Source organism: Lissotriton helveticus, chromosome 9 (genome assembly GCF_964261635.1).
Source record: "Lissotriton helveticus chromosome 9, aLisHel1.1, whole genome shotgun sequence".
Taxonomy (NCBI): domain Eukaryota; kingdom Metazoa; phylum Chordata; class Amphibia; order Caudata; family Salamandridae; genus Lissotriton; species Lissotriton helveticus.
In genome coordinates, this window is record NC_136070.1 from 791,168,230 (window position 1) to 791,194,182 (window position 25,953).

Consider the following 25,953-nt stretch of genomic DNA (forward strand, 5'->3'; position numbering starts at 1 on the left):
ATTTGTAATTGAAAGTAAAAGTTTGCAGGTCGAGCACTTTGGTGATAGAGATGAATTTGGAAAGAAAGATTTCAACTTGAAACACTCCCCTCACTGTTTATTGCGCCATTTACTGCTACCTGGCTCACTGTCATCAGTACTTAGTCCAGTTGATGATGATACACATAACTATTACAAATGGGTGATGGATGTGTAATGAGTGCAAAGTGATATCTGATACCCTAGGGCAAGTTTGCATTGAATGATATGATGATGCTTTCCTGCCTGCAAGATTGCTTATGGTATCTGGTTTGCCAAATAGCTATGGGTTATATATAAGCTGAGTTGCTTATTTTCTGCTGTGACATGATAAAAAACACCTTACTGAGGATTGCAGTCAGCCTATTTTATTGATGTTGTCATTGCACCATTGTGAGACTCATATTGTAAGTTTCCTGGACTCTGCTGACCAGGACAAAAGATATATATATTTGCAGTTTATGTCCCAAACGTACAGGTAGCATACAAGACTGGACTACCCCCGTACAAGTTATCACCAGATCCACTGGGGGGGGGGGGTGTTTGCTGGGGGTTATATTGCTTATGGTTTGGAATAATGGCTACACCTCAAATGTCAGCCTATTACAACATGGAGGTCTACTGTATGTCCATGGACTGAATGTCTATGTGGTGTGTGAGCCAGAGTCTCAGGTGCCACTTCTCAGCCACTTCTTACACTAATCATTGTCATAGACATCCTTCCTACTGTCTTCTGTGCTCCTCATCTATAAACTGTTATAATTCTGACAGCTCTCTTCTACCTCTGACAGATCATCCCAGTCTCTGACAGAACATCCCATATCTATCCTCAATTCTAAGCACTTTCAGATCACGTCAAGCTCTAGTACTTTCCTCTCTTTCTACAGCTGCGCAGAGGTGAGCACCGCTATAGTAAGGAGATGAAAGAATGTGAGCACTGGCCGGACAGAATTCATCCTTGGAACTGAATAGCAAAACAGTGAAACCACTGAGACGTTTCCACATCACATTGTTGTGTGCAGAATCGAGCCTGTGCTTTTAATTTTCACATTTTTTATTTTTGACACACCAAAACGTTTGGCAGGTGCTTTCCAGTGAGAAAATAGCACTTGAATTGAAATTCTGAAGCGTGTACACCTTCAGCTATCTCACTGTAGGAGGGACATTCCTAGTCCCAATTTTGAGAAGTTGAAATGACTATTTATAATACATATCTTTTTTTATGGTTGGCCCTATGTTAGTACTTTTCATAAAAAACACACATCATTGGAGTCTTCAAAACCCCTTCTTCTTCCGAGCCTATGTCACACAAAAAAATCCCCCTTTTTAAACTCTGGCTGTTAGGATTTATAATGTTTAGAGCTGGGTTTCCAGCTATAAAAATGTTTTTTTTTTTTTGCAAAAGTGATAAATTAAAATACACTTTCTGAAGGTTAGAAGGATATATTCAAACTCTCCTAGACTTCTACTGACAGTATGGGAACCTGCAACATCACACACACTTTAAGACTTCTATTGATATTATGAGGACCAGGAAGACACACCCCTGATCTGATTGGTTGCTTTCTGTCCTTAGCAACTGCACTGTCTGTGTGTGTAGAGAGAGAATATTTTTGTGTGTATAGGAGGGCATTCATCACACACACTGTCTGAAAAATAGGAATTATGAAGCCCTCTCCAAATTTTCACTCAGACAGCTGAGAGAGATCCCCTCAGTATGTAAGCACTGTAAACGTTATGAGGACCGGCTTTCCGGTCCTCATAGCGCACTGGTCCTCATAGCGTTGGTGTGCAAACATGTTCTGGTCCTCATAAATATAGATATACAAACACACAACCACACACACAACCACACACACAACCACACACACACAACCACACACACACAACCACACACACACACAACCACACACACAACCACACACACAACCACACACAACCACACACAACCACACACAACCACACACACAACCACACACACAACCACACACACAACCACACACACAACCACACACACAACCACACACAACCACACACAACCACACACAACCATTCATACCACCACACACGACACACACACGACACACACACGACACACACACGACACACACACGACACACACACGACACACACACACGACACACACACGACACACACACGACACACACACGACACACACACGACACACACACACGACACACACACACGACACACACACACGACACACACACACGACACACACACACGACACACACACGACACACACACGACACACACACGACACACACACGACACACACACACGACACACACACACGACACACACACACGACACACACACACGACACACACACACGACACACACACACGACACACACACGACACACACACACGACACACACACACGACACACACACACGACACACACACACGACACACACACACGACACACACACACGACACACACACACGACACACACACACGACACACACACACGACACACACACACACGACACACACACACGACACACACACACGACACACACACACGACACACACACACGACACACACACACGACACACACACACGACACACACACACGACACACACACACGACACACACACACGACACACACACACGACACACACACGACACACACACGACACACACACGACACGACACACACACAAACACACACCCCCACCCCCTCCAACCACACACCCCCTCCAACCACACACCCCCAACCACACCCCCCCAACCCCACCCCAGTCAGTGCACGCTTTCACCCGGCACACACACGCCGCCAGTGCACGCTGTCACCAGGCACACACACCGCCAGCAGACAGTGCACACTTTCACCAGGCACACACACACCACCAGCTTTCAGTGCACGCTTTCACCAGGCACACACACACACACCACCAGCTTTCAGTGCACGCTTTCACCAGGCACACGCACCGCCAGCCGACAGTGTATGCTTTCACCAGGCACACACACACACACCACCAGCCGTCAGTGCACGCTTTCACCAGGCACACACACACACACCACCAGCAGTCAGTGCACGCTTTCACCCGGCACACACACACCACCACCCGCCAGTGCATGCTTTCACCAGGCACACACACCAGCCGTCTGTGCACGCTTCCACCAGGCACACAAACCACCAGCCGGCAGTGCACACTTCCACCAGGCAAACACACCACCAGCCATCAGTGCACAATTTCTACAGGCACACACACCACCAGCCATCAGTGCGTATATCAATTGTTAACGCATTCACAATTAACTATTGTAGCAATCACAGTATGACGCACTTTACTTTTAAACATATTCATCTAAAGCACATCTTGCCACCATTGCTACAAAAATAAATACACATTTTTTGGTCTACAATGTATAGACTTTTGTTGCAGTTGGTGTTGCAATATTTAGCAGTGCCAATAGCTCAAACCTAATTAATCTGAGACCTATTGCATTGTAAATGCTTGTTTTTAAATTTGGCAGGATTCACATTTGATCCGCTAATCTGGCCAACTTTTAATTTTTTTAAACAAAGCGCCAGCTCCCAGGCTTTGTTTAATTAGACCTCCCCGGTTGGGCCAGGTCCCGGGGGGGGTCAGTCAATGATCTAAATATATGCGGGGGACCGCCACCTCCGTGGTGCTATGTTCATTATTTGGGGGGTACCATGTGGGCCCCCGCAGCTCTGGGGGCTGCCCCCTCCCCATGGCTTTATTTTTTAAATAAAGGCATGGGGGGACTCCTGTCCCCACCCCCCCCCCTCCATGCAGCCCCGGGGAGGTAGTTACTTCCCTGGGGCGAATTTTGCTAAATGCGGAGGTCAGGCGGCACGCCCCCCCCCCCCCCCCAGCAGCCCCGGGGACCGCCACCTCCCTGGGCAGTCTTAGAAAATAGTGTGTGAGGGGGGCTCGAGACCCTCCCCCACACAGCCCCCAGGGACCACCACCTCCCCTGTGCTTCGATACTGTTGGAGGGGGCCCACACACGACCCCCTTCGTGGAGCTGTAAATGGTCCCGGGCACCGCCAGCCCCAGGGCCGACTCCAGCAATGTCCCAGGGTCATCCACCCCTGGGACATTGCATTTTGCTGTGGGATGGCAGGATCAGTGCTCCTGCCATCTCGTAGCAAACAAATACTCCATTTTGAACAGTAAGACCATTTTTCTCTCACTTGTTCAAAGTGAAGCACTTTGCTTTTTACCCCTAGGTAGCTGCATGTCATCAGCTCCCTGGGGGTAAAGAGCCATGCTGGCTCCGCAGGCGGCAGGAGCCAGCCGGACTGCGGGGGTTTCATGCTCCCCTGCGGTCCCCAAGCAGATGGCCATTCCCTGGGGGATGGGGTCCCGGGGTCCGAAATCGGCTTGGGAAGGGGCTGCACAGTCCCCCTCCTTAAAAATAAAAAAATGTTACATTGCTTGGCCCAGGGGTATGGGGTCCCCAGGCCGAAAATGGCCCAGGAGGGGGGCTGAGTTTAAAATAAAAAATAAATTGGCCATTCCCTGGTGGATGCAGTCCCCGGGCCTGAAATCGGCCTCATTAGGGGGTCCACGTCGCCCCTTCTTTTTTTGTGTATATATATATATTTTTTTTAATAGTCCCGGCCCCGGGGGATGGAGTCTTCAGGGCCCCTAAACAATCAAGGGGAGGGGGCACAAAGCCCCCCCCTCCAAAAAGCCATCAACTCCCTAGGTCCCCGCCCCCTCAATGCACTACTCTGCAAACGACGCACCTGGCGCGCTCTTGGTTGGGGGATGTAATCCCCTTCGATACGGAGGGTCCTTAGCGACAAACTAGCCCACTTGCTACCTCCAGTAAGTGCCACACAGTCTGACTGCTGAGACGTGGTCGGTGGCCATGCCCCTTTTTATACCACTCTGCAAACATGCCTCTTGGCAAACTGCTGGTGGGGCGATGGGTCCACTTGTGTTCTGAGGACTTCAGGACTAAAGTCGACCTCTCCCCTCCCCCCCCCCATGCAGCAGCGCACCACGTGGTGCATTTGCAGAGTGGTGTAAAAAGGGGGAGTGGCCTCTGACCACCTCTCAGCAATGCAGCTGTGTAGGGCTTACTGGCTGTTACATGAGGGCTCGTTGGCCCCCAGGGTCCCTCAAGAGAGAAGGGGACTTCATCCCTCAACCAATAGCGTGCCAGGAGGCGCGTTTGCAGAGTGGTGGAGAAAGTGGGCTTGACCTGTGACCACCTCTCAGCAATCCAGCTGTCTGGGGCTTACTGGCTGTAACAGGAGGGCTAGTTGGCTCCCAGGGACCCCCAGTAGCGAAGGGGACTTCATCCCTCAACCAAGAGCGCTCCAGGAGGCGTGTTTACAGAGTGGTGGAGAACGGGAGCAAGGCCTGGAATCAGAACTCTGCAATTCTGCTGTGTGGGACTTACTGGAGATAATAGGAGGGGTAGTTGGTCCCCAAGGGCTTCCTTGGGGGGGCCAACTACCCCTCTTGTTACCTCCAGGAAGTCCCACACAGTGGGATTGCTTGGAGGTTTTCGGAGGCCACGCCCCCTTTCTTCACCACTTTGCAAATGCACCTCCTGGCAGACTACTGGTTGGGGGATGATGTCCACTTTACTCCTGAGGGACCTTGGGGCCAAGAAGCCCTCCTGTTACTTCCTGTAAGTCCTACGCAGTGGAATTCCTTGAGCGCTGGTTGGGGGCCCAGCCCCCTTTCTCCACCATTCACTGAAAAAACCACAGGTTTCAAGGACATCCTATTTAGATATCACTTAAAAACCCTCAGAAATTCACTGCAAAAAGACACCGGTTTCAAGGATGTTATAGTTAGTCTGACATTTCATTTGTACAAAACCAGAAGAATTCAGCCGTTATAGTCAGCTGAGCTAATTATAACTTGCGCCCCCTCAATCTACTGCTTATGACATCTCCTATTACATCACTCATGACATGGTCAGTAACATCACTCATGACATCAGTGATGACATCATCCACAGCATCTCTGACGCACCCACTCACACACCTAAAGAATCTTTTATACAGCCACTGCCACTTCCAAACAGCCATTCACAAACCCAGTCACAGAGCCATCAGTACTTGCACACCCACTCACTGATTAATTGACCTACACACACATCCACTCGTTCACCCATACTGCCACTCATAGACCCACTTTCTCACTAATACAGCCATTGACATATCCACTCCTACAGCCATACTGGTGCTCACACGCTGAGTGGGTCGCCCATAGAACTACTCACACACCCAGACACTCATCCATTGCCATGTAGTTCCTATAGTTCCTGCACGTTTGGATAGCATAAACTCTGGGATTGGTGGCAGACTGGTTCCGTACACCTCCACCGAGAAATGTTAGCCTGTTTGCATTAGCTACGTCACAGTGCCACTAATGTCTCCTCTTATCGGGGAGAGAATAGTTTCTGGCAACCTCAGAACATGACAACCCTCAAGATCGTGGAAACAATGTACTACTTTTCGCTCAGTCACTCGTGCGCACTTAGTTTATCTCAGAGATACACAGAATAAACAGTCTGGGCATTTCAATAAGGATTTATTGAACAGTTGTTCTTGTCTAAAATATATGAGCTGCAACAACCATTAGACAGTAGCAGAGATGTATGATTAGCAGTACTATGGATATAAAAGGATAGTTCAGTTCTACCATCTTGCAATAAGCATGAATAAATACATGAATATAAAATGCATAATAAAAGTGTGCGTACTCCTACAATGCCTATCTAGATGTACCCAAGTGTACCTAGCATGTGAGTAGGTGTAAAGCCAAGAATCCCTCTAGGTTTTAGTCGAACCCCATTAACTGAAGTGTGAGAATGTAGGAGGCTTTCTTGGTCTCGAGTTTGACACCCTACGAGGGGTGTTCAGACCAGTGTCAGCTGGAGCGTCTGCATGCTGGAGCCTCAGCATCTCTGGTCAGTGTGTCGGCCTGGAAGTCTCTGTTCCCTCTAACTAACACTAGCAAGAGGTGCTATATTAATACAGAAAGTGTCTAGGGCTCCTTTGTTCCTTGTTGCTTGTATTAGCCATTGTTGGATTTGAGGATGACTTGTGGGATGAACCTTGTACGTAGATATGGGGAGGAAGTTGGTGTAGCCCCAGCTGGTTTCTAAGAACCCTTATGAATATTCATTGATACTCTGTGCGTCTGTTGATGGGTTTATAGGACTCTAGGAGAAACCCTCCTTCTGCACCCAGGACTAGAACTAGGTAAAGGTTAAATCTTAAGATGCTTGTTACAGTGTAGTGTAGGGGAGAAAATGCAGGTGAAGGGGTATGATGTTACCCGGGCCTATATTAGTATACCTATATGAAACATAACACCATACAGTCAATCATACAGCCACTTATTCACCCAGTTACACATCCACCCACTTACTCATACAAATAGTAACACATACTCGGCTATACAGTCACTGACAGAAGCATGCACTTATTCATGTAGCCACTCTCACATTCAGTTACTCACGCATACAGTCACTCATATACCCGTCACTCACATATACTGCCTTTCACATACTCCATTGCTCACCCATACTGACACATGCACTCAATCACCGACAGTCATACAGACACTCACCCATACAACTTCTCACACTTGCAACAGTACTCCATACAGCCACTGACTCACCCACTCACTGATCCATACAGGCAGTCCAACACCATTGATCCTATTTTTCTGAAGGGACTGCTACCCGTAGACTCACTGGCAAACTCACAGACCTCTGCAGATGCACCTCTCCCAGACAGAGTCTAAATTGATCTACGCATCAGGTAAAAGGGTGGCCGCTCAAGCAGCTAACCACTGGAGCATTGCCAACACGCAGTGCCTACTAGCTAGGCATGACAGGGCTACTTCAATACCTCCCAGAAGAGCACAAAAAGAAAGCACAGGGTTAGTTCAAGAAGGTAATCTCCTATATAATTCTTCTAGTTGATGTGCTGTATATGCTACTGACTTCAGTGAGGAGAGTTACCACCAGCATTCTCCTACGTCGACATGCTTGGCTTCGAATTTCACGTTTTAAACCGAGGCCCAGCAGTCTATTTTAAATACCCCTTTTGACAAGCAGCATCGTTTTGAGCCGCAAGTAGATGAGACATTAGAAAAGATGAACAGAGACTTTGCAAAATCCATAGGAGCGCTTAAGTCCCCATTAAACAGAGGCTCCTTATGCTGCTCATTTTATAGGGAAGGGTCCAAAAGTACATCCTCAGACCCCAACGCTTCCTCATACAAGTCAAACACGCAACCCTCTTCCTCTAGAGGCTTCTATAGAGGAGGGTGCAGAGGAAACAATTTCAAAGGTAGGGGTAAGAGCATGCCAACGTGTAACTACACTTCCCCCGATCATTTAACACCTGTCAGGGAGAGACTTCAATAATTTCTCCCCATTTGGCAATCCGTAACATCATACAAATGGGTGCTAGACATTATCCGACATGGTTATTGCCTGGAGCTCACCAGCAATCTTCCCAGTCGTCCCCCTCGCACTCACAAACTCTCATCGGAACACCTGCAGCTCCTCAAACAAGAGTACAGGCTCTTTTAACAAAAGGGCCACTTCCGTTAGTGCCAAGATTCGGGGTTTAATTTCTGTAGTTTCTAATCCACAAAACAGATGATTCCTTAAGACCAATTTTGGACCTAAGGGCGTTAAATCTGTACATCCTGTCAGAACGTTTCCACATGGTCACGCTTCAACAAGTGCTTCCACTCCTACAGCATGGCGATTTTATGTCTACACTGGACTTAAGCCACATACTTGCACATTCCGGTTCACCCGGCACATTGCAAATATCTCAGATTTGTGAAAGCAGATAAACACTTCTAGTTCAAAGTACTCTCATTTGGAGTAACTACTGCACACAGAATGTTCATAAAATGTCTAGCAGTAGTGGCAGCACATCTCAGAAGAAAACAGATGCATGTCTTCCCCATCCTAGATGACTGGCTCATCAAAGCCAGCACACACCAAAAGTGTTTACAACACATTCCGACTACATTAGACCTACTTCACCAATTTGGTTTCACTGTCAATGCGCAGAAATCTCATCTTTAGCCTTCACAAATGCAGTCCTATCTGGGAGCGACTCTAAACACTTGCACAGCTCTAGCCTCTCCCAATGCAGCCAGAATTTGAAATATTCAAACTCTTCTACTACAGTTTCAGACCAATCAATACTTAGCAGTCAGGACTTCCATGCAGCTTTTAGGAATGATGGCATCATGCATTGCTATAGTGCCTAATACAAGGTTACACATGCATCCTCTACAAGAATGCTTAGCATGTCAGTGGAATCAGCCTCAGGGTCAATTAACAGATCAAGTGTTGGTAGACAGCCGCACCCATCGCTCTCTGCAGTGGTATAACACACAAAACATACCAAAAGGATGGCCATTCATTAACCCTGTACCACATTTCGTGCTAACAGCAGACTCATCTCACATGTTGGGGTGCCCATCTACACAGTTTTGACAATTCAGGGTCTCTGATACGACAAGTACAATACAAAAGTCTTCACATCAACTATCTAGAGCTTCTAGCTGTGTATCTAGCACTGAAAACTTTTAAGTCTCGCGTCCGAGGGAAAGGTGTCCTGGTCCGCACGGACAATATAACAACTATGTACAAAAACAGGGAGGGACACAGACACTGCAATTGTCACGCCTCTCTCAGACCATTTGGCGTTGGGCAATCCATCACAGAATTCATCTTCTGGCAGAGCACCTACCAGGAGTGAACAATCAAATTGATGACCTCCTCAGCAGGATGCGGCAACAAATACACGAGTGGGAACTTCATCCCCCAAGTTCTCCTTCAATATTTTCAAGAATAGGGATTACCACAAATAGATCTGTTCACCACAGTGGACAACTCAAAATGCCCAAACTTCGCATCCAGGTTCCCACACCCTCTGTCCAATGGCAATGCCCTGTGGGTGAATTTTTCAGGGATATTTACCTACGCTTTTCCATCTCTAACTCTCCTTCCATTTCTGGTTGCGAAGCTCAGGCAAACATCCCTCACACTGATTCTAGAGGCAACCACTTGAGCCTGTCAGCCGTGGTTCACCTCACTCTAGGAACTATCAGTAGTTGCACATCAAAAGCTGCATCTCAATTCCAGTCTTCTAACTTAGAACCATGGAGAAGACTGACACCGAAACTCCAAGGAGCTCAATCTAGCGAATTGGCTCCTGAAGTCATAGTTTGGATACTTAAACTTGCCACCAGAATGTATGGCTGTTTTTAAGGAAGCAAGAAAGTCTACCTCCAGAGCATGTTATGCAGCAAAATGGAAAGATTTGTTCTATATTGTAACAACCACAATATTGATCTACTGGATGCCTCTATTCAAAATATTATTTCTTACCTTTTGCATCTACAGTGTGCTGACCTAGCCTACACTTCATTTGTTTGTATCTTGCGGCAGTAGCTGCATATTTGCAAAACAGACAATATTTATCTTTGTTTAAGGTTCCAGTAATTAAGGCCTTTATGGACAGCCTTATAAGAGTAAGACTACCGAGGGTACCTCCTGCACTAGTTTGTAATCTGAGCATTGTGGTTACAAGACTCATGGGTCGACCCATTGAGCCATTACACAACTGTCTTGTTACAGTTTCTTTCATGTAAAGTTGCCTTCGTCATTGCTATCACTTAATTGAGGAGAGTTGGTGAGCATTAACCTTAGAAGAACCCTTCTTTCAGCTTCTTAAAGATAGAGTAGTTCTTCGCACCAATCCAGAATTCCTTCCCAAGGTGGTTTCAGCTTTTCATATCAACCAATCAGTTGTTACCTGTGTTCTTCACTCAGCCTGATTCCGTAGCAGAAAGAGCTCTTCACACACTCAATGTCAGAAGAGCGTTATTTTACTATATTGAAAGGACAAAAGATTTTCGTAACACAAAACAGCAGTTTGTTGCTTTTGCTACACCTCGCAAAGGCAATCCTACCTCTAAATCTGGTATTTGAAGATGGATTTTAAATGCATTCAAACTTGCTGAGCTAAAGAACTTTATACCTCTTAGAGCACATTCCACTTGTAAAATAGGAGCATCTATGGCCTTCTAGGGTAACATCCCTATAGTTTACATTTGTTATTCAACAACATGGTCCACACCACACACATTTACCAAGCACTATTGTGTGGATGTGTTGCACATCAACAAGCCAATGTAGGGCAAGCAGTGCTAAGGGCACTTTTTCAAACAACTGGAACACCTACCAATTAGCCACCCCTTTGGCTATATAGTCTATGCATAGCATGTGTACCTACAGCACAGATGTCTCAAACGGATTATGTTAGTTACCCAGTAAGCATCTGTTCATGGCATGTAGAGCTGTAAATTTACATGCACCCTTCCACCTCCCTGGGCACCTGTAGTTTTTGCAGTTTTCATAATTTTCATAATTTACATTACATACGCATGGATGTCTCTGTACTACACTCACTTACTCCATTCTCACCCTCTTGAGGGAAAACAATCTGACAATGGAGTTGATGCCCATGCGCACTGTTACCTTATGACTGGGAAAGATTTCTTTGAAGAAAAACAACTTGCAAACATCCGGACCCAACACTAGATGGCAGGATTATGCCACGCTTGTGAATCTACAGCTCTACATGGCAAGAACAGATGCTTACTGGGTAAGTAACCTAATACGTTCATCGTATTAAAATATTTCTTTCCACCACAATTACCCAAAAATGTGCTTCATTTTTGCTTTTCTAATTCAGATATATTCTGAAATATCTGAACAGTTCATTTACAAACATGTATATGTTGTGTGCTGGAAGAAAAAATTATCATACAGCCTTCCTCAAGCAGACCCCAGTAGCCAGCATGATTATCACATAAATCCTCTCACGTTAAAGTCAGATAAAGAAGAGTAAACATCAAGCTCCCTGTAAGACAGAGACTGACATTTGACCTATGTCTTTGATTGTACAATAAATGTGACAAGATAAGAACAAGATTTAAAGGCCTGTTTATAGAAACGGGCACTTGTGGAAGAATACAGTAAATAGGGTTTGGGCAACGGAAGGGACGAACTAAAGCTGGACAGCCTATAACAAATATAGCCAGCAAATTGAAATCTAGCAAATGGGAGTTACAAATCACAAAGCCAATGATGAGCAATGGGCGGAATGCATTCCCATGGAAGCTTTCGTAATGTCCCCAAGATGTTAGAAAACCAGACAGTTGCATTGTCTAGTAGGTTCAGACCTAAAAAGGAAATGGACCAATTAAAGTCAAACTTGAATACTACAGTAAAGACTGTTCCTGCTAATCTTTTATGCTATTTAACTAATAAACAACTGTTGCTGGTTTGTCACTCCGCCTAACGCGCATTTTGGAAGTTTTATCTCCAAGCGAAATTGGATCTGAAAGTACACAGATTGTATTGTAATTTTCTTTTAGATGGTTTGCCAATAAGGGGATCTTAATTGGCTATGTAGGGATGGATGTCAAATAAACCGAATTTGTCACGTTAGCTACTGTCCATCGTAGAATGTTTATCATTTAAGATTTGCCCTATATAGCATGAGCATAAAAATGTTCAACTAAAACCTATGTTTGTAAAGCGCTGTAATTGTGCCATCACTGATGCTACTGCTTTGCTGTAGCTACCAGAGTAATTATTAACTTTTTAGATATTTTAAAATTTGCCAAACAAGTTCTTTCTTTATATTCGTTTTCTGTGGAACAGTATCCAAGTTTTATGTGTAAAATACAATATCATGGAAAATGTCCAACACTGGAATGTCTAAATTATTGGCACTCAACAAGGCCTGACCTGAACCTCCGCTGGTTCCCTCTCCAAGACTGCTCTTCTTAGCTACTGGAATAAGGCATTATTAATTACCTGTGGCTTGGATTAATTCAAGCATTCTACCCAACACATATTTGTTTTCCTCAGTGAGATATCCTGATGCGAGTTGATTCCCAGACATGAGTAACATGGGTCCTGTGCTTACTGTGCCATATAAATCAGGCTATTTGTCACTAATGGAGTGTAGTAGGCCAAAATTAGTCTGGGGGTTGGTTGCGTTCCTTTCTAGTATTGACTTGGTTCTGTATTTTTGGTTCAATCGCTGCTATCGGAGCTAGACCAGAACTGATTTGCATATGATGGGTCTTTGCCTACAGTGGAATGATGGACAAAAAATAAAACACTGGGATCTGGCCTAAAGTAATTTTCCGTAGCTGAGAGTACTTCACGAATCACGTTTCTGTTTGCATCCTTTATTCTCAAAGCATTAACAAGTTCTGAGATACCCAACTGGTCGAATCACCGTGTGCCAACCATTAAGGCTTGTAGATCCTTAAACTTTTGACCTTTACAGTGTGTACAATAAATCTACCACGGTGTACGGTGCTTCTTCCTGCTTAAGCTCTTTTGTGCAGTACTGGGTCAAGACGAAAACTTGATAAAGGTCAAAAGTTCGTTTTCAGCTTTTCGGTTTCAAATGTGTTTACTATGCTGCTTCGCTTTTGCTCAACTGTCTTAGATTCCTCCTCTTATCACTGACAGGCTCTTTGCCTAAGAATATACAATTGACTGTAAATACTATGTCGTGAACATTTTTTGGTTTGAAACTTTTTTTAGTTTTTTTTTTTTACTGTAAGGCTGAGGCAACTGTAAGGCTGAGGCAGTACTTGGCAAAAGTGGGACTTGTGACTTCCTGTTGAGTGCGTAGCAGATGCTCCTATCTGTGATCTCTGCTATTAAGGGGGCATCTAGAGCATAAAATGTGAATTAGTAATAGGAGTTTTAATACAACTTAAGATACTTTCCCCTTCCACTGAAACAATATTATCTCGGTTTATCCCACTTTGAATCTTTGGCTTGCCAAACTTAAGGTATTAACATTACTGGAAATAGAGGGGTTGTGCCTAATAAGTCAGTTAAGAAAGATTTGCAGCTAGAGATTTCACATATGATGTTGCTGATCTCGTAATACTGCAACACACACACATTCTCTCACACACACACTCTCTCTCACTCACACTTTGACTCTCACTTTCACTCACTGTCACACTTACACTCTCTCACACACTCACACTCACTGTCACACTCACACACACTCTCACACTCACACACACTCTCACACTCTCTCACACACATCCACACTCTCACACACACACACACACACACTCACACACACTCTCACACACTCTCACACACACACACTCACACACACTCACACACTCACACACACTCACACACACTCACACACACTCACACACACTCACACACACACACTCACACACACTCACACACACTCGCACACACTCGCACACACACACACACTCACACACACTCACTCACACACTCACTCACACACACTCTCACACTCACTCACACACACACTCACTCACACACACACACACACACACACACTCACACACACACACACTCACTCACACACACACACACTCACTCACTCACTCACTCACTCACTCACTCACACACTCACTCACTCACACACACACTCACTCACTCACACACTCACTCACACTCACGCTTTCTCACTCACTCACACTTTCTCACTCACACTTTCTCACTCACACTTTCTCACTCACACTCTCACACTTTCTCTCACTTTCTCTCACAAACTCTCACATACACACACACACACACTCTCTCTCACACACTTACTTTGTCAGAAGCCTCTCTTTTGTTGCCTGATAGTTTCATGTATTCGAAAGCTGGTTTCATTGATACATTTATAAACATCTGTGTTCCTCAATTTCCCTTTTACCTTCGTTCCCAATCTGTATTTCAGTTTCCCTCATCTTTTCTTGGGACATATGTTAGTCAGCTGGTGTATGCATGCTGTACTGTGTTTAGGCCTAGCTCAAGAGACACGACTCCAAAAATGGGCAGGCTGATTTGTTTGCCTTCGTTCTAACAGTAGTAATTGGTTCAACTCCGACAATGCCACTATTTTCACACCCAGTTTGTGCAGTCTTTAACTTGGGGTCTTTATTAATTATATATTCTGTTTATGTTCTGCAGTGTGTTGCCTATGTACCTAAACTCTGGTTTGTCTGTTTCTGTCCACAGGGTGCATCGGCATTGTTTGACATGATTGAATATTATGAGTCTGCTACACACCTCAACATTTCCTTCAATAAACACATTGGAACCAGGGGCTGGCAAGCAGCTGCACACATGATGAGAAAGGTATGTCCATCCAGCGCGGATAGCCATAATCTGTTCCTTAAGCCTTCAAGGTAATGTAGTGGCGGATGAATGTGACATTTTTTTCCTGGATGTAAGATTACTTCTTTTTCTCCGTTTCAACTTTATTTTCCCCTTGATGTTGGGTGATGAAGGTCAACAGTGGGAGAATCTTTCAAATGGTGGGATCTTAAATGAACCGATTGAATGAAAGCTGAGAGATCCTTATTGAGGGTATGATTAGCAAGTGGCTATAATCATGACTATCAGTTGTCCCTCTCAACCTGGCTCTTCTGTTAGAATATGCAGCTATTATATTGAGATGTATGTTTATATTCCCAACGCTTTGATGAAGAAAATTCTTTCAAATGCGTATGCCCTATGGCAGATAGATCAAGTATGAATTTTTGCTTAAGTCATCGGGTAATAGAAGGACTGTAATTGTTTTTTCTTAGGCAGTAACATAGAGTATATGCTGTTAGACCTCTAGCACTTAATTTTGACACTAACTCGGCCTTTAAAATATTTACCGTCATGACATTGCTTGTTCTGTTTGATCAGGGTTTCACGCTAGAAAAGCGCATTGATCAATACTCAAACTATTGCATCTTTTTTATTTTTTTTAAATAATATTTTATTGGAAGGAAAAACAGTCCTGAAATCAGTCACAATTAAAATGACACAATTGAATCAATGTACAAATCGAGCAGGAAAATAAGTTCGCTTCTCCAGTATTAGGGTGTCTTTCATAGATTCACATGCTTGAATATTCCCCGTCGTGAGTCCCACGGTAAATAAAATAGCAACAATATAATATATATATATATATATATATATATATATATATATGTATATATATATGTATGTATGTATGTATGTATGTATATATATATATGTGTATATATATATATATGTATATATATATATATATATATATATATATATATATATGTATATATATATGTATGTATATATATATATATATGTAACAACATAAAACCTGAAATATGTACCAGAAAAAAGGCATAACCTGCCTACACATATTTGTACATAGGAATGCATGGGAAAGGAAAAAACCATATGCAGTCTATACTTGTCATTATGTTGGTCCAAACTGCAGCCAATCAGGCGACAGCAACCCTCTAGAACCTTCTCCTCAGAGCTCAGCACCTTAGATTTTCTACCGCACGTCGTGTGTAAGGGAGTCTCCCTGAGCTCTGCTCAGTTTTCTCTTCAGGTTTTTTTCCTGTTTTCTTCAACATGTCTACAAATAAGAAGTCTCTTTTCAGAGCTTGTTCTTCTTGTGGAAAGCTAAGACTTTTTTCAGAGGATCCAAACAGTAAGTGTATTTACTGTCTTTACCCGGACCATGAGGTGGGGAGCTGTAAGTTCTGTAGAACATTCTCCACAAAGACTTTAAAGGACAGGGAAGGCTGTTTACTCCTCTGGCTTCAAAGACTTAAGGAAAAGGATCATGTACTTTTGCAGCGTGAATCTTTCTGGATTCACTATGCTGTGCATTATTCCGCGGTCTTGTGGTTGGGTCCGGAATCATAGTCTTTTCTTTGTTTTTTTTTTTTGTAGCCCAGGTGGGCGTCGGCGTCACCCCTCTCTGGGTGTATTTCCAGTGACGTCTGCCTGCTTCCTGCGGAAGCTCCCACTCTTGGGCGCCATCTTCAGATTCTTTTTTCCGCGGTCGGGTCTGGATCGTTCCCGTTTGGGCTCCAGACATTTTTGGAGAAAGAAGAATACAGAAATTGGAAGGAAAACAACTCAGAAGACTTCAAGAGACTTCACCAACCAGGGGCCAACGAAGGAGAAAACTTCGAGAACGTTGACGCCCGTCGACGAACGCACAACCAGGGGGCCCCCTGAGCACGCAAGATGGAAAACACGCCCTTCAAGTTCTGCCGTAACTGCCACCACAAGTACGCGCAGAAGGACCAGCACCCGGTTTGCAACCTTTGCCTACCGGTCGACCACGGGAGCAAGGACTGCAACGCCTGCTCAGTCTTCACCCCGAAGACCCTTCGTGTGAGATCGAGTCAGAGGTTAGCACGCGCCACCCTGCAGGGCAAAGCCCTGACTCCATCCCTTTACGATCTGGGGATGTCTTCCGAGGAAGAGGACAACGCCGCCGCCGAAGACGACGGCTACACGGTCGTAGAGACCGATAATACCAAGACTTCTGATAAGGTAGGAGACTCTACGGCCCCTAAAAACCCGAGAGACTCTGAGTCTCGAAAAAACGAGGGCAAGGCCTCGAAAGCGCCGGCGCCAAAAACTTCGACGCCCGCTGCTGTATCCAGGCCCAGCGGATCCTCTGAGAAGGAGTCCCCGGCGCCGAGGGCTGTTGAACAGCAAAAGTAATCGAAAAACGTTCCCGAAAAGGATCGTTCGACGCAGAGGGAGAAGGACCCTAAAGCACCTTCGACGCCGACCAGAGACACGAAATCCAGTTCGGCGACGAAGCCTTCGACGCCGAGGATCAGCTCTGCGCCGAGCCAACCGCCGAAAAGAGCGGCCGAACCATCCGACGCGGAACATGCAGCCGAGATGGAGAAAAAGAAAAGGCGCCTCGAAGCCGAATTGGAAAGCATCTTGCAGCGGAAGAAGGAATTCGACGCCAAGATGAAGGTCTACACGTTCCCCCACAAAACCAAGGCACAGGTTGTAGAGTTTGTCGAGGAGGAAGACTATGACGCCGAGCAACAGGCAGCTGACGTTGAGGAAATCGACCAGGAAGAGGAAGAGAGTCCCTGCTATAATTACGACTATGAGGAGGAAGAGGACAGCAGGACGGACGCCGGGTCTGCTCCCTCTGAAACACAGGATGTGGATTATTTGGATGTCAACACCTTAAGCCCAGAGGAGGCCATCGACACATATCCCTCGAGGCCCTCGCCGCCGGACGACATCGGGGCCTACAACTCGGTGATAAAACTGCCGCAGCGGCATTCAGGCTCAAGCTCGACGAAGAGAAGCAGAAAGCAGACTTCCTTCTAGAGACACTGCTCCCCACCCAAACGAAGAGCCAGTACCTCCCCATGCTCGACAGCGTCTTGGCTCAGGGAAGGGAAGCATTCAAGGAGCCCGCAACATACACGGCGGTCACCCCCAGGACGGAGAAAAAATACAAACATTCGTCAAAAGACCCACCCTACATTCAGGGCACGGTCTCAGCAGACTCCATCATCACAGCCACAGCAAGAAAGAGGGCAAACGTGCCCACTACTTCTGGGCCACCTCCAGATAAGGAAAGCAAGAGGATGGACCTGGTGGGCAGAAGGATTGAACGGAATGCCGCAACCCACTGGCGCATGGCGAATTCCAACACCCTGATCAACAGGCACATTTACCAGATCATGGAGGAGCTTGGTCAGTTGGTGAAAGACCTGCCCCAAGATTCCAGGCAAAAGGCCGAGAAATTGGTGGAGTAAGGGAAGAATGCTGCAAATTCTTGCCTCAAGACTGCCCTGGATGGAGCAGACACCTCCAGCAGCAGGCTCATGATGATGGGCGGTGCAAAAGGGGGTGGTGATGGACGGAGCATCAGAACCAATCAAACACTCACACCCAGTCAAAAGATCTGGGTTTGATCCATCACCGTTCTTTAGCCCACTCTGCCACCCCAGTTCAGACATGGCTATATGCAAATCAGTCTGACCCTGTGCCTCGTGGGAATAGTCCAGCCCGAACTGCCAAGCCATGCCTTCCCTGGACCGGAAACAAGCTTCCGAGGACCGGTTTGATGATGGGCATCACTGAGAGGAGACACGCCTGGCTCAGGATTTCAGGTTTCAAGCCCGAGGTGCAGCACAGCATCCTGAACACACCGTTCAACGGCGAAACCTTGTTTGGAGCACCAGTTGATGAGAAGCTCAGCCAACTGAAAAAGGATAATGAAACGGCAAGGTCCATGGGAGCATTGCAGTTCAGAGGTGGCAAAAGGGGCACCCCGTCACGAAGACCCAGCGAGAGAGGTGGAAACCAGCCAGGTACATCACACCAGGCTTTCCAACAGACGCACCAGGCAGACACACAAGTTCAGCTTGGTCAGCACAAGCAGTCCTGGCAGTACCAGCCAAGAGGCCAGTCCTTTCGAGGGAGAGGAAATGGACGTGTACAGAATAAAAGAGGGGGTCAGCAACCCGCCTCTAAGTGACTTAAAAAAACTCTGTGTGCCCACCCACAGAAAAGATCCCAGGGTGCAGCACGTACAGAGGGGATCAAGTGTTACACAAACTAATCACCTACGACCACATAACACCAGTGGGAGGAAGATTAAGATTTTACCTCCAAAAATGGAGAGAAATCATATCGGACAAATGGATTCTCAACATCATCCAATTTGGATACTGCATAGAGTTGGAGGGGAGGCCAACAAGCAGAAAACCAAAAAGACCACTAGCAAACAAACAACTAGAGCGTCTTCAGGAAGAAGCAAAGGAGCTCCTGCAGAAGCAGGCCATAGAACCAGTACCCTTCAGGGAAAGGAACAAAGGTGTATACTCAACGTACTTCCTGGTACCAAAAGTAGACGAAACAATGAGACCCATTCTGGACCTAAGGTTCCTGAACAAATTCATAAGAACGCAAAAGTTCAAAATGACCTCCCTGCAAGAGGTGCTCCCGCAATTGCAAATCGGGGACTTCATGGTCACAATAGACCTCAAGGATGCCTACCTGCACATCCCAATGAACAGAAAGCACAAGCATATGCTCAGATTCACCATCGGAGAAAACCACTACCAGTTCATAACACTAGCCTTCGGGCTAAAATCAGCACCAAGGGTCTTCACAAAGTGCCTCGCAGCGGTCGCAGCACACCAACGAAGGAAAGGAATACACGTATATCCTTACCTGGACGACTGGCTAGTAAAAGCAAACTCATACCAGAGATGCAAGCGGCACGCACAAACAGTGACGACCACGCTCATAAACCTAGGGTTCTACATCCATTGGAAGAAATCCTCAATGGAACCGGAACAAGTGAAGATTTTCCTGGGAGCACAGATCAACACCTTACAGGGCAAGGTGGTCCCCAGCGAGAAGAGGGCGAGAGCGCTAGTGAAAGAAACTCGGCTCTACCAGAAGGGGCAAGCTCGGACAGTGAGGACTGCGAGCAAGATCATGGGCATGATGGCATCATGCATCCACCTAGTACCAAATGTACGGCTCCACATGAGACCCATTCAAGAATGGCTACAGGGGCAATGGTCACAAGCTACAGGCCGTTGGGAAGATCTAGTGGTTGTAACGCACTCAGTGCAGAAGGAAATGACATGGTGGAACATGGAGAACATAACATGGGGAAAGCCTCTAACGCCACCAACAGTGACCAAAACCACAGACGCATCCCTGAAGGGATGGGGCGCTCACATGGAGGAACTCAAAGTGAGAGGACTGTGGACACCAGCAGATGCGACCAAGCACATCAATTACCTAAAATTGAAGACAATCTTCCTTGCATTGAAAGCTTTCCAAACGAGGCTCTACAAGCACAAGGTATTGATACAAACAGACAACACCACAGCAATGTTCTACATCAACAAGCAGGGTGGGACACAGTCAGCCATGCTTTCAAAGCTAGCACAGGAGATATGGAGATGGGCCATCCCACTCAAGATAGACCTGCTAGCCATACACCTACCAGGGAAGGACAACGTACAAGCAGATTGGCTCAGCAGACAGACATCAGCATCCCACGAGTGGGAGCTCAATGCACAAGAGACAAGGTGGCTGTTCGACAGATGGGAAACACCATCAGTGGACCTTTTTGCCACACGCCAGAATGCAAAATGGCAAAACTTCGCATCCAGACAGCCCGAGGAGGGATCCCTGGGGAATGCCCTATGGATAGATTGGTCCAGGACATTTGCTTACGCTTTTCCCCCGATACCGCTGATGCACAGAGTGCTCAGCAAATGCAGAACGAGCAACATGACCCTGATACTGGTCGCACCGCAGTGGGCCAGACAGACATGGTACTCGCAGATCATGGAGATGACACAGTGTGCACCCCACAGATTCGGCAAAAGAAAAGACCTGCTCTCCATGCAGAACGGAGAAGTGCTGCACCCAGAACCAGAGAGCTTGAGCCTGGTGGCATGGCTCCTGAGAACATAGAGTTTGCACATTTGAAACTACCAGAAAGCACCCTGAGGGTTCTTCGGGAGGCACGAAAACCCAGCACTCGGAAGTGCTATGTTGCGAAGTGGAAAAGATTCACAGTGTGGTGCAGAAGAGAAAAGCTTCACAATAAAATGAAGGACTCCACAGTGCTAAAGTGCCTCACGCACCTGCTGTAGAGGAGCCTTAGTTCATCCTCGTTAAGAGTTCACTTGGCAGCGATAGTCGCTTGCACAAGAGGAGAAACGTGCAAGAGTTTCTTCACATCACAAGTGGTGAAAAGAGTCCTGGAAGGAGCGAAGAGGATCGCACCACCAAAACGGGTGCCTCCACCTGCATGGAACTTGAACATAGTCCTAACAGGACTCATGAAAGAGCCTTTTGAACCACTTCACAAAGCCTCCCTAGAGATGCTAACAATGAAAACAGCTTTCCTGTTTGCAATAACGTCCTTACGCAGAGTAAGCGAACTTCAGGCACTAACGCTACAAGAACCCTACATACAAATACACACTGATAGGGTTGTGATGAGAACAGACCCACACTTCATGCCAAAGGTGGTGTCCAAGTTCCACATGAACCAGTCTATACAGATACCGAGTTTTTTCCAAAAACCAGCCACTAGCGCGGAGCGAGCTCTGCACACCCTGGACGCCAGAAGGGCAGTCATGCACTACATTGAGAGAACGAAGGGACACAGGAAAACAAAACAGTTCTTTGTGTCATTCGCCAACAGTTTCATGGGAAAAGCAGTAACCAAAGAGACCATTGCACGATGGATCGCACAAACAATACAGCTCTGCCACAAGCGAGCAGGACAAGAACTAGCCGAGGGGACACGTGCCCACTCCACTAGGAAAAAGGGTGCTACAATAGCCTTCCTGGCTAACACACCCATACAAGACATATGCCTGGCGGCAACATGGGCTTCGGTGCACACGTTCGCGAAGCACTACTGCGTGGATATACAGATGAACAGGGAAGCACAAGTCGGACAAAAGGTGCTTCAACACATATTCAATAACCAACGCTTATCTTCCACCCAGCCGCCACAGAAATGAGAAACCGCTACAAAGTCTATGCACAGCATAGTGAATCCAGAAAGAATCACGCTGCAAAACGAATAGTTTTCTTACCTGTCTGTATAGTTTTGCAGCTTGAAGATCTTTCTGGATTCACTAGCGAACCCACCCACCTCTGCCAGAAAGATGAGGCTAGAGAGAGAAAAGGTGGTTAAAACAGAGACAAATACTAAAACTAAACACCTTAAAGGATAAAAGCGGAAAATTACTTAATGGAACATTGCCATAACTTCGGAAACAGAGTGGGAGCTTCCGCAGGAAGCAGGCCGACGTCACCGGAAATACACCCAGAGAGGGGTGACGCCGACGCCCACCTGGGCTACAAAAAACAAAGAAAAGACTACCATTCCGGACCCAACCACAAGACCGCGGAATAATGCACAGCATAGTGAATCCAGAAAGATCTTCAAGCTGCAAAACTATACCGACAGGTAAGAAAACTATTCGTTTCTGATGCTGAAAGTCTTATTTCTGGCCATTCCCAAGCAGCCTCCAAACGTGGTAGCGGGCCGGAGTTGCCTTCTCCATTTTTAAAAAAGAGGAAAATTTCTCTTTCCTTGGCCCCTGCGGTGTCTTCACCACTTTCTACCACTTCTGGGCCCACGAGACCTGGCTCTCAGGCTCCTGCTGCAACTTCCTCAGGTTTTTCTGTTAAGAAAACTGATTTTCCGCCGACGGCGGAGTCGTCTACAGTCCCGTCGACGGAATTGGCTGTCTCTGGTTCGAAATCGACGACGACCGTCACGACGACGCTTGCTTCTGGATCGTCTACAGCCCCTCCGTCGACGTCGTCGATGAGGGTAATTCTCAGTTCTAAGACTGTGTCGTCGATTTATTCCTATTTCATCGTCATCGACGAAGAAACCTCCTCCGTCGACAGTTAGATCATCGTCGACAAAGGGTGTTAAGATGCTGGTTTCGTCTACGCCTTCGACGAGTGTTCCGTCGACGACTGTCCTGTCGACGAGTGTTCTGTCGACCGCTGCTCCGTCGACGAAGAAGATGAAGACGAAGGTCCCGTCGACGTCTACGTCTACGAAGGTTCCGTCGGCGGCACCATTGCCGTCGACGATGTCACCGTCGACGACCGCCTCGTCGACGGGGTCACCGTCGACGACGGTTTCGTCGAAGAAAACCGGAAAGACCACATCATAGTCTATGCTGACGACAGCACCATCGACGGAAAGATTGCCATCGACGATGGAGTCTCAAAATGTAGAAAAGACAGTTCCGTCTACGATGCCGTCTACATTTGCCTCTCTGCCTTTATTGCCACTGTCTTCCAGCAGTTTAGCCAATGTTGACACTCTTCAAAAAAATAGTATGGTTCCAAGTAATCAGCTTGCGCTTCCTGGTGATGCACTCCCTCCCTCGCCTTTGTTTGCTACAGACTCAGATCAAGAGTCTGAAGAGGATGTACATGAATCTTTCACTGAGGCTCATAGTCCATCAGATTTAATCATAAAATGTCGAGTTCAGTAATGATGAGGAGGAGTAGTATGGCCAATAGTCAGTCAGTCAAAACACTTTATTTTGATTAGTTAAAATCATAAAAAGAAAACAATCATATGTACCTATATATACATCATCCTTTTTTAGGATTCAATCATTAGGTGTATGTACAAGAAATAAAAAGTAAATGTAATCACAGTGCATTCAAATAACAGATATCATGAGAATAAAAACTATTTCATAACATTTTATAATATACATACAATAAATATAACAAAATGTAATCAATCGAAGTACAGATTTCATAATATAGTAAACATAGCGACCCATACTCAGCAAAAAGTGCAAAACTTGGTAGATACCACCGTGCAGGATTAACTGGTTTTATTTAGCTTATTCTTCCTCCGGACTACGGCCACCAGAAAACTAGCAACACAACATATCGCGGGGGCAGCTTAACTTCTGTAAATACATAAGGGCTGGCCTTACTTGCGCAAAGCCAGCCTCCTCCAAAATGGGTAACCGAAATTTGCCTCACATTTCCTGATAAAATTCACAAAACATAATAAAATGCATCGTGTCCTGGACAGAAAAGTTATCACATTTACAAGGTTGACTATTTTCTGTTTTCCCCCAGGTTGGGAAGTCCCCAAAAGTAAAATGTATTATATTAAAACGAAACTTTGTCAGGAGCTGTCTATGAAAAGGACGGTTAACTATTTTCAAATAGGGCTCAATTGATGGAGATGTTAATAACAGGAAATTAGCTCTCACATTCACTTTCTTCAATTCCTGCTCCTCACGTTCGACGCTAAGCATGTTAAGAAAATGCGTCTTTATCCAACCAACATCCTCCCTTCTAATACAATTAGGGGTAGTGTAAATCTCAGGACGCCCTAGCTTTGTAAACATTGTTTTCAAATAAAAAAGCCAGGGAATCATGTTCGCCCTATCCAGAGATAAACAATCCGTCAGGATTTGATGATTTAAGGTTACTTCCTGGTTTAGCCAGGTCTTAACCCAGCAAGTCAGAGCTGGTCCGTCACATACCCTAATCCTAACTCAGTGTGAACTGAGTAGGTGGGTGAAGATTGTGGCAACCCCAGCAATAATCTTAGAAACCTATTTTCGCCCATTTGAATTTTTTCCAGAGATGTAAAGCCCCAGATACAAGAGCCATAAGTCGCTATAGCGAGGCATTTTGATTTATATATATATATGAAGGAGAGCCTCGGTGGGTTTTGCCCCCAACCTTTTGGCAAACCCCAAGACTGCCGAGGTAGATCTGATCAGGGCGTTACTCTTATGATTATGTTGAGGTCCCCATGTCCCCCTTTGGTCGAACAATATCCCTAAGTAGTTAAACAGCGGTACCCCAGAAATGACTGTATCCTTACAGTGAAAGGTTCTAATTTTTTGGGACCTACTATTTTTACCCACCACCATAATATGTGATTTTTTTGGAGTTTATTTTCAAGTCTAGGGACTCCATAAATTCTCCAAAAGAATCTAATAACTTCTGAAGCCCAATGCCAGTCCTTGCCAAGAGAACCGCATCGTCCGCATATAGGAGGACCGGTATCAAGGATTCTCCTATATGCGGCACGTCCCGTGTGGCGCCCTCTAGGCACCCCCCCAAGGCATTGATATACAAAGTAAACAATAGGGGGGCCAAAATACAGCCCTGTCTCACGCCCCTCCTGGAGCTAAAGTGACTTGTGCATCTTCCCTCCTGGTTTACCCTCACTGTCGCTGATAAGTCACTGTGTAAAACCGCTAAAAAGTTGACTAGGGCAGGGTCAACACCGATGTCCAATAAGATAGACCACAATTTAGCTCGATTGGCTAGATCGAATGCCGAGGAAAGGTCCATAAATCCCATATATAAGGACCCTTCCTTGGCCACTGTATATTTGCCTATCAAGAGCTGTAGGTTCAAACATTGGTCCAGGGTGCTTCTTTTTTCCCTAAACCCATATTGGAAATCAGAGAGGACCCCCCTGCCATCTAACCACTCCCTGAGTCTATCCAGAATGACTCTCCCC

The 25,953-nt window shown here is 46.0% G+C and overlaps 1 protein-coding gene across 1 annotated transcript in view; it reads left to right on the forward strand.

The window, feature by feature from the left end:
* PPP1R37 (protein phosphatase 1 regulatory subunit 37) overlaps positions 1-25,953 on the forward strand; it is a 982,164-nt gene that overhangs the window by 319,125 nt on the left and 637,086 nt on the right. Inside the window, exon 5 of the mRNA XM_078660917.1 lies at positions 15,126-15,245. Coding sequence (XP_078517043.1) covers positions 15,126-15,245 — 120 coding nt within the window. The remainder of the gene's footprint in view (positions 1-15,125; positions 15,246-25,953) is intronic.